Source organism: Poecilia reticulata, linkage group LG17 (genome assembly GCF_000633615.1).
Source record: "Poecilia reticulata strain Guanapo linkage group LG17, Guppy_female_1.0+MT, whole genome shotgun sequence".
Taxonomy (NCBI): Eukaryota; Metazoa; Chordata; class Actinopteri; order Cyprinodontiformes; family Poeciliidae; genus Poecilia; species Poecilia reticulata.
This window is the reverse complement of record NC_024347.1, coordinates 462,300-473,017: the sequence shown is the minus strand read 5'-3', so window position 1 is coordinate 473,017 and position 10,718 is coordinate 462,300. Positions and strand designations below refer to the sequence as shown.

At 37.5% G+C, this 10,718-nt stretch overlaps 1 protein-coding gene across 1 annotated transcript in view; it reads right to left on the bottom strand.

Moving 5' to 3' along the window:
- Nucleotides 1–10,368, bottom strand: part of cop1 (COP1 E3 ubiquitin ligase) — a 13,826-nt gene extending 3,458 nt beyond the window's left edge. Inside the window, 15 exon segments of the mRNA XM_008432918.2 lie at nt 563–690; nt 1,101–1,182; nt 1,308–1,416; nt 2,155–2,298; nt 2,456–2,591; nt 3,588–3,702; nt 3,825–3,882; nt 4,055–4,134; nt 4,252–4,311; nt 4,433–4,501; nt 7,185–7,304; nt 7,397–7,461; nt 7,770–7,867; nt 9,486–9,545; nt 9,662–10,368. Coding sequence (XP_008431140.1) covers nt 563–690; nt 1,101–1,182; nt 1,308–1,416; nt 2,155–2,298; nt 2,456–2,591; nt 3,588–3,702; nt 3,825–3,882; nt 4,055–4,134; nt 4,252–4,311; nt 4,433–4,501; nt 7,185–7,304; nt 7,397–7,461; nt 7,770–7,867; nt 9,486–9,545; nt 9,662–9,984 — 1,647 coding nt within the window. The 5' untranslated portion in view covers nt 9,985–10,368.
- Nucleotides 10,369–10,718: the final 350 nt, after the last annotated feature.

Here is a 10,718-nt window from a genome sequence, read left to right as displayed (position 1 = left end):
AGGGTAAAAACAAAAGAAACATCCATGAAGCAGCGAGTGGTGTGTTGTTGAGTTCTAATCAGAAACCACAGAGGTTTGTAGACATAGTAAAGACATGGTGCAATGTCCCTGTGGACCTGAATTGTAACAAGAAACGTTTTTCATCATTGAAATATGGTTTGTTTTTTTTTAAATTGATGGAGTTCAACTCCTGCTTGGGCAAGGTCAAGATTTTCTTCTTTTCTTTCTTAGTGGACCTCAGAGGCACATTTTCCATGCCGGTTGTTTTTGTTCTTTAATGCTAGTTATAGCAAAGACTCTCAATACAAAACTGGATATTTATTATGATTTCTACTCTCATTTGAGGCGGGTATAAATGTTTGTCTGGACCACCAAGGAGTGTGTGACCACAGAAGAAATGTAGCATTCTTACAGAGGAATTAATGTAGTGGGAGGTGAGAACCACAAAAAATAATAAATCAAATTGAAAGAGAAACAAGTTTAAACTTGACAGCACAGAACAAACATGCGACAGCAGAAAATTAACTTAATAAAAATTCATTCTGATCCACAGCTGACACACGATTCACTTACCTGCACAGCCGAAGGCCAGGTGATATCTGGAGGTTGGGCTGAATTTAACACAGCACACGTTAGCTTTAGCCTCGATGCTAGCCACAGAGTTGTCAAGATTGGTTGACCACAACTTTACTGCAGAGGAAAATCAAAACATTACAAAACTCTGGAGGAATTCCTTTTTCCTGGAAGTCCAAATATTTGTTCCAACACAAAAATGAGTTTGAGAGGTGTGCCATTTGAATTCAATTCACCCACATTTGTCATTTAAAATATGGATGGACTAGCAACCTGCCAGGAGTGTACCCCGCCTCTCGTCCAATGACCACCTGAGTTGGTCACCAGCTCCCCTGTGTGCCTGAAACCCCCCCAGGAATTGATTGCACAAATAATTTCTGGTGCGTTTTCAAGGTCGCCACATTTAAATTTCACAATTTTGGCCACTCGATTGTGCTCGATTAAGACTCCAGGTTTGAAACTTATGCAAGAGTGAATGTAAATCTAACAGGCGGCCACCTTGCTATTATTTTATTTGATTTTTTTACCTTTAGCGTCATCAGAACCGGAGGCTAATAGCTTGGGGTCCATCAGATTGAAATCGACACTCCAGCATCTTTTTTCATGTTCCTGAGAAAATAAAACATTCAACTTTATAAGATTGGCAAAAAGTGCATATCTACCATTCTAATGACGTGTAGAAATAAAGTATGACACCCACAGCTTGTCATAAGCAAGCAGTGGGGTTATCACACCTGGTAGACTTTGGACCGCTGGCCGGTGAATCCGTCCCACAAAATGACGGTGCCCTCATAGTCGCTGCTGGCCAGAAGGTTCTTGTGATAACTGCTCCAGCTGATACAGCTACAAAAATAGGAATAATATTAATAAAAATAATAATAATAATAACAACACATCAAATTTAAATAGCAGTTTTGTGGACCCTCAGACGATTTACAAGAAAAACACAAACAACATAGAACAAGATAAGATAAACAAGATTGAGAGCACTTTTCACATTGTATTCAGTTAATTGCTGATATGCTATTTGGTACTGGAACCTTTTGTTTAGCTGTTTTTAGAACAAATTAAATCTGCTTTTAGTTTTGGCTCTTACTAGTAAACATGACGGCTCACAACTGGGCTCATAATTAGGTTACAATATTGTGTAATTGGTAATTAGGTCWAAAAAAAAAAAAAAAAAAAAAAAGAAAAAATCGCCATCATGTGTTTGCAAGTTATTTTTATTACACAAACAATGCTTACAGCATGCATATATATCCTATTCACATTTCTCACTTTCACTTATGTCTGTTATTGGGAATTGTTGCAGTAAATGATTAATCAATTTTATCCGTTTTTTTTATATCAATTTTTGGGTTTTGAAGAATTAATTTTTGGATTTTTTTCCAGCACCAATACATTCCTTGTTTTTCCATAGTTCAGAGGGATGTCAAAGCGGCCATCTTGTTTGACAAGCATGTTTTACAGCTTCTATCCATCTGGACTTTGAATTCAGGTCAACTCCACGACAGAATATTGGAGCCGCATAAATTAAAATGCATCTACATCAGTTTAAAATAAAACCTGTATGCCCCTCACCTGATTTTGGAATTGCAGGTCATTTCATTGACGGGGTAGTGGATGTCCACTGCGTCCTGGATCACAGTTCCATACTCAAAAACCTTGATCTTTTTGGTCACACCAGCGATGGCAAAATAGTCACAGTCGCGGTCAAACTCAATGCTGAAACACACGGCATGCAGTGAGCGGCAGCCAAGTTCGCTTTGGTCAACTTTCTTTATGAAATCAGATCATTTTGGTACAGAGTAAAAATTTAAATATTGAGAGATTCACTACAAAAATCATGAAAAAGTTGTAGTGAAGCCTTTGTTTTCCGTACCTCGAGACAATACTGGAGCCGTTATAGAGGTCACTGGCGTAGGAGAGGGTGGCCAGCGGCCGCACAGTGTTGTAGCGAGTGAATTTGGACAAACACTCCATAAAATCCTCTAGCTGGTTCAGGTTCCTGCCCTCATCTGAAGAAACCGACACCCAACTTCATATTATATTGCATTCATACATTGTATGTATTTATACATAATGCACTCATGTAATAAGCAATTACACTGYGGCCGCCTAATCACTAAATGTGGTAAATTTTTTTAATTTCATTTCCAAGATAAGGGGGGGAAAAAAATCCCCAAAGAGAACTGATGTTTTGCTTTTAATGAAAATTTTTTAAAGATTTCTTCACAGATATAAATTCCATTGACGTCTCATTTTGTATAAGGCCTTTATACAATACACACAGACTGGATATTATTTATACTTCTGGTGGATTTAAAGTAAATATTTGACCAGATATGTTTCTTCTGAATGCAAGCTCTAAAGAATCTGTGGCAGAATCTTAAGATTAGGGTGATGGTAAAGGTAATTAAAGGTAAAGGTAAAGGTAAGTCATCCCAAAAAATGAACTGTCAATAACCAAAATGGAAATATGAAATAAAGCTTAGCACCAATTGTCAGAAGAGCTTGAATCCTGTCATGCTAAAAACAACTTTTCAATCGTTAAGTGCAACGTCCTGTATGGTAGTCTGGACCAGTCGTCTCTCCACTGTCTACAAACTACCCAGAATGCCTCAGTCCAGGCTTCTCTCCATTCTGTTTTTAGAATCAGCTTTAAGCTTTTTATAGTTTTACATGGTCTCACTTCACCATGTTTATTTGACCTACATATCATTAGCCAACTAGCCTCCATGAAATGCTAGAGGATCTAAAACTAAAACATTAATGGCAACCTAGCCGTTGTGGTATCTGTGGAACACTTTCAGACCACAATCAATGCTGAAGACTCCTTTTTGTTATTTGAAAATGTATAAAATGTTAACTTAGCAACAACTGTGGCATTAAAATGACCCCGTGGATGTAGTTTGCTCTTCAATGTCAGCAATGAGACACAGTCCTTAAACAGTTTATAGCCAACTGCAACGTATTTAACTTCTTTAGCTGCAACATGCTGATTTTTCCCGTACCTGTGATGCGTGACATTTTGTTGGAGAAGTAGCACTGTTCCAGATCCTCAAAATGAGCAGTCAGCCTCTTTCTTCTAGATGCCAGGGTGCTGTTATACCAAGTCTGTCGCTTCACCTAAACACATCAGTCCAGCAGTTAGAGCTAATGCCGGAGGAAACGTGGACGTAAAAAAGACCCTGGCACAACTTCAACTCACAGCTCAGTGCTAATTAACAGAATGAGTGTGTGCTATATACCGGAGTTGTTGCACCAAATCCTGGCGTTTGGTTGTAATCTGTAGGTTCAATGATACTGCTACATAGGGAAAAAAAAAACAAAAAAAACAATCAAGGTTAAAAAACAGATACAAAAAAGTCAATTTCATGATTATACCAAAAGATTTTTAGTTATGATAAAACCAACATTTTATTGTGAAATAATTGCATTTTCTGTGCTTATATTATCAGAATCCATATATCTGCAGTACCTGGGGGCCGGAGAAGGAGCCTCAACATTAGGCACGGTGCACTCTGCCTCCATCGTTGGGGAGGAAATTCCACTTACATCCTAAATAAGCAGAACAATAATTATTTATCTCAAGTTATTTTGTTATTTTGATGAGAGGGCTGCTTCTGAAAAACAATAAGGATGATTGTTGATTGTAGAGAAGCTCTGTTTATTTACCTCAACACGCTTAATGTCTTCTTCTAGGAAGTTCAACTCTTTCTGAAGCTGATCTAGTTGCTGTTGATGAAACCGAAAACACAAAACTATTCACTTTTTATATTTTGTGACATCTTTTTTTTTTTCTGTTGGTAGACACTTGAGCTTTAATATATGTATATATTTTACAGAGCAGTCATACCTCTCTCTTGTTTCTTCTTGCTTCCTTTAGGAACTCCATGAGTATCTGCCTCTGAGCTGCTTGGGATTCCTAAAGCAGGTAAAGACATAAAGCACAATCAAGTAAAAGCAGAAACGCATCAGTTGATGCATAAACAAATTTTGACCTTTTCCTTTTTGTTTAAATTTGAATTAATGAGCAGAAAAGGACAACAAAAAACAAACATATATATTAAGTGACATATTAATGTTATATTTAACATTTCTTGGTGTTTTTAAGTGCCTTGTAATTTCAAACTATCCCATTGGAGCTTCATTGTGTTGCACAGCTATTTATCTGAAGCGATTGTGGTGACAGTTTGCTCTCAACATGTTCTTCTGAAGCCAAACATCTCCATGTTGATTTCATGTGAGGGACATCTATCCAGCCCCATTGTGACGAGTTCAGATTCAGGCTTGCAACAACAAAAATCAACTACACTGTTTTCACGGAAATGAGTCTTTGTAAGAAGATCCTCCCACACAAGCAATGTTTTTCAGACTTTAATTTTAAACACCGTATGTTCATATTGGAAGAAGAAAAGCCCACTTCAAAACAACAGTAACAATCCCAACCATGATGTCAGTGTTTGGGGTTTGAAAACATCATCAATTAGAGGTTATCATCACAAGGTTAAATTATAATTCTTATGATCATCTAAACAAAATCCCAGTAATGATAGAAAACCTGCTTGCACAACACAGTTTGTGTAAATCAAACTCGCCGATTGTGAGACAGTGATGATGTGACCAAATATAAATCAACAGGATGCACTGCAACTTCTATTTCCCTTTTTTTTCCTCTCACAGATTGAGAAGAAAAAAAAACAGGAAAGGGGATGTAAAAGAGCTTTGGAACAAGGTTTAGTGGCACTACCAAGAATCAACCTCTGACCTTTTGATAAAACTGCCATGTTGAACATTACCCAGTAAAGAACTCGCATGATTGAAAAACTCCTGACTTTTGACAACACAGCCCAACAATATTACAACTTTGAAGCAACTCAGATCTTTTTTATCTTCGACTGGAATTATTACTCGCCCCGATTCACCATCTGGATAAAAGTGAATATTAAAAAAAAAAAAAAAACATGGCTACATCACCGCTTTTTGACAGAAACCCCTAAACAACTTTAAAAGGCCAGATCTGGACAGATTACACAGAAACTGATTCCCGTTAATGAATCTTCTTCCATCTCTTCTTATAAGTTACTGGGGCATCATGGTTGGCTGCAAGAAAGTTTGTCATTGACCAAATGAGAACATTTTGATTTATTCCATCAAATTCTACTTTAAACATAATCTAAGTTGAGGACATCAGGCATTCTTCCAGAAATACATGAGAGAAAACATTTTGCCACTAAATAACTAATTGGAAAAGGCTCTGAAAGTTAAAGTGCTGTTTTGAAAGGAAATGTGCATAAATGTTTTAACTGTAATTTTTAATCTTTTCAACACAGAGCACGTAAAAGCTTCATTCATTTTTACTCAATTTGACTCTTGCACCTTTACATGCCACTTTATTAGATATTAGATTTTTTTTAACTACATAAAAAAAAAAAACAATACCAGTGAAGCAGTTGTTGGAACCATCATGATAAATATTACTTAAACCGATCTCTTATCTCGGATTTTATATATATATATCTAAAAAAAATAATTAGATGGTTATTCTCCGGATCAGGGGAGTTCAAAGTGCAGCCCATAGCCCCACTTCAAGATGAGATTATGTGTTCTTAAATGCATAACATTAGGAACACCACCAAGTATTTTTCATTTTTTTTAAGCTATGGCTTTGACCTTTATTGTAATATTACAACATATATGGCCGCACACATCCAGAAACTTTTTACACAAAAAGAGATTTGGCTAAATGCAGCAAAAGTTTCCAAGTAAAGTTCTTGTTTTTGCTGCCAGGAAGAGACTAAAAACATCTTGTAGATCAAACTAGATCTGGACATATTTCTTTCATTGTATATTCTTGAGCAGGTTCAAAATGAAATAAGTTTGATCAGTAGAATAATTCTAAGTGGAGGAAAGAAAATTACTATGGCCCATGAAAACTTTCAATTTATTAATTTTGGCCTGTGAAAAGTTTGGACATCACTGTTTTAGATGGTGACTGGCTGATCAGTGCCTGGTAATTTCTGCAACTTCAGTAAAAACGCTGGATCATATTAGTTACATAAGTTGCCATTTAAAATATTCTGTGCAATAATGATGTTTATGCCTGAGTTTTATTGAGCAAACATAAGTCTCTCTCTGTGTGTTAATTAAGATCCTTTAGAGTCAAATTAATAGTTTAAAGCAGAAGTCTACAAAGTAAGGTGAAGTACCGGGGTCCTGCATGCTTTAGGCATTTCCCTGGTTTAACACACCTGAATTAAATTAATGCTTTTTAAACAGGCTTCTGTGCAACTTTATGACACACTGAGAAGTGATTTGAATCAGCTGGATTGGAGCTAGGATAGAAGACACCCTGGTTTAGACAAAACAAACAAAAAAGAAAACACTTCTCTGCAGGTTTTATGTTTCTCAATAAAATTGAACATCCATTATGACACCATTATATAGCAGATTAAGCTGTACCCATAAAGAACCACTCTTGGATTAATTTAAAGATTGAAAGATTTTTAAGACTCGCATATACCTTATACTTAATATTTCTATGAGTAATCAACAGAAATTCTCCTGCTGCAACCTTATAGCTCCTCCTCTTCAAAGACTTTACTTACTGCCTCCAGCTGTTTCTTCTTCTGAACCAAAAGCTCCAACATCAGATTGACATTTGCGAGGTCCAAGTTTTCTTGATCGGGACTCAGAATGTCCTGGAAGACTTGCCACCGCGGCCAGTTCTGAGGACCAGAAGCGATGATCGGAAAGGAGAAAAGCGATATTTCAGAGGCGGTGAGAATTAAACTAACAAAAATAAAGACGTCATACTCACAGGATGATCTAACTTTAGTCTTTTTTCCTCAGACCTTTGTTTCTGTTTAAGGATCAGTTCATTTACTGGAAAACGTGGGATAAGATGATGGGAGGAAAGGGGGTAAAAAGAGAAGAAATCAACTGTAAGGGTATTGAAAAAAAAAAGTCATGACGTGAATTATCAATAATGCAAAGCAGGGCTGATCAGTAGATGTAGCATACTTTATCTAGTTTGGTTACATTTTTTTTTTTAGTTTTAGTATGAAGGTGGTTTTATAAACAAAATTAAAATTGCACAGACTCGCCCTATTCTGCTTAAATTTTAAAACTGCAATACAAATACACATTGAAACTTACAGCTTTTGCTGAAAATGGCAACTCAAAATACCTACCAAGAAAGTTAGGGTACAGCTGATCCACATTATCAACAATATAGTTACACTTGGGACATCTGTTGCTGTCTTCCAAGCTCTGACGAATACATTTGAAACTGCAGACAAGAGAAAGAAAAAACAATTAATCAAAACAAAACCAAACAAGAAAACTGTGATCTGCCAGGTAAGGATGTAGTACATTATAAATTTTGTTGCTGTTGAGTACCGAAAATGTCAACTAATTTAATGATAATATCCAGGGATATATTTTTTTCTACTAACAAAACAGGCAATGAAAACACAGATGGGTAACACAGTAAAACTCCCTCAAAATGTACTTTAAAAGCATAACATTTCAAAAAATTGCACAAGTAAAATAAATTGCCCGATCTGTTTACGTACACCTGGGTTGATGACATCATAAAAGGCACAAAGAATCAAGAGGATCAGTTGGTAAGGTTGGTAAACATTATGATAAATGAGTGACTTTTGACAGATTTAAAAACAGATTCTGAAACGACTGAGTTTCATTTGTGTTGCAAGGGCTTCAACCTTAAATGAGCGAATCACAAGTTTGACTCGTGTGATCCCAAAACCATAAAGCATACTGCTGTAGATGGCTGGAACATACTGTGGCATAACAGTGACCATTTTTGAATGCATACCTCTTGGGAGTAAGTTTATATTCCTGATAGATTTCTTTTCAATCTGCCTGTTTTCAGTCTATATTTGCCACTCAGAAATGTGAACTTATCCTCCTTTAGCTATCCCTGAACAAGTCTTAACTTCTCACCAGTGTGACTTAAAACGTTTTCCTTCTGGTGTTGACTGGATTAACAGTGACGGTACAGGCTATTCTGCAGACGCCTGCATGATGGGGCTAACAGGTAGCACTGAGCTCATTATATGTCTGCCTCATTGATGGTCTTTTTTTTTGATAGAAATACAAGATGATGCAGCAGTCCAGCAGCAAGCATTGTTGAGATGCTTTGAGCAGACCATATGGTTTTTCTAACAGCTTGGCTCAAAAGTGATGGCTGAAGATCTTTGGTAATAAAAACTCGATATTCCAGCCTGGATCTTTTTCGCAAACAGCTTCTATGAGTTTGACTGCAGCTAAATTTTCCTAAGACCCGCACCGTGCTCTCACATACACGCTAAAGTGTAAAACCGCAGTTGTTACAATAAAATCGTGGACAGAAAAATCTTTTGGGATACAACATTTGGTAGGTTTATGCATTTCAAGCGCCACAAATTTTCAATGTGTACGCCAAGAATACATCTGGCCACTTGGATGATTTTCACACCTTGAATGGATTTTAGTGAAAATGTTGGCAAATGATAATCAATGTGGTCAAAGCAATATTTCAGATTTCMCTACTGAAACATTGCATTGAGCACAACGCAATATTGTCAATGCTTCTGTGCTAGCYGGAAAGAATACAAGTAAACATCTTTAAAGGGATTAGTTGATTAAAAACATGCAACAACAACAAAAAATGCCCCTATGCACTCAATACAAATGGGATCCATCAATTTGTCCAAGTATTATTTCTTTGGATGCACTGTGAGTTTTGTGAGTTTAATAAAAATTAGATAAACGATRGAGACATACACAGACTGGGATCATCTTGCAATGCCTTCATTTAGTCTGAGTCAATTTGAGATCATTTTTAAAATGTTTGGAGAGTAGCTGAAAACCCTCCGACCTCAAATCAAACTTGTAACACTTACCAAAAACTGTGTCCACACTTTGTCATGTGAGCCTCCTCTATCATTTCGAAGCAAATTGGACTGAAAAGAAAAAAAACAAAAACGGAGAAAAGTTCCATCAAAATTCAGATGTCAGACTTACTTTGGATGGCAGTCCCACACAGAAGCTTCATGCTAACTTTGAGATCAAAACTAACCACACAAAGTCGTTGCTTTTATCTTCGTATGAGTTCAAGAGGCCGTTGTATAGAGGTGCTTGATGGAGGGACTTCTTTCTGCTGCCTGAGGACGCTGAAGGTCTGCTTGTCAGGGAAGCGAAGCTGCCTGCCTCGTTTGTTGCAGCCAGAGTCCGGGAGGGCACAACATTCCCAGCAGCGGGCCCATTGCTCGTAACGGCATTGCTTCCACTGCCTCCAGTGCTGCTGCTGCTGCTACTACTACTACTGTTGCTGCTGCTGCTGGTGCCAGGCACTGAACTTGCCCCACCACCACCGCTCTGCTGCGGTCGGTTGCCAGACATACTGCGAGGCCGTTTAAAGGAGAAAAATCAAACACTCCACCAAAATGCTCTGCGCTGCCGTTCAAAGCATCCGGACAACGCTCCTTTTCGGCTGCTTTGGTAGGTCTGCAAGCTAACTGGCTTGCTTCTGTGCTAGCATCCTGGGAAAAAGCAAACAGTGGCCAAACATGAAGCGCGTTTAATTCTTCTCCGCCGTTGTCTGGCTCCCGCTTTTCATTGACGACGTCTCACACAGTCACTGGTTTATAAAAAAAACAAAAACACACCAATACTGGAACGGACATTAAAATAAGCTCAACTGCGTTGTCCAGGAGATTACCCGGCTAGCTACTGTTAGCTGCACAAAGTGATCTCTTGAGTATTTTCGACTTACCTTGATGGCTGTTGTGCGTCTAAGTTTTTCACTACCGCCCCCTGGTGGCCAGGAMGTCTGCACTAAATTTTCTCTGTACAGTGGTTCTCCGTGTATTGCTACACTGACTTACATTGTAAAATAATAACCAAACACAACTTTTTCAATTTGGTGCGAGATTTTCTTTTTTCAGAAAAATAAAAATAAAATAATTGCCTCTTTATGTTTGCCTGAGGATCTTATTAACCTATATATTCCAAGGTGACATGAATTTTGCTCAGACTTGATGGGGTGAAGTGGCACATATTGGTTATCCTGCATCAAACTTATATAGGTAAATAACATGGGGCGAATAAGAAGACAAACTCATATAAAGCCAGTT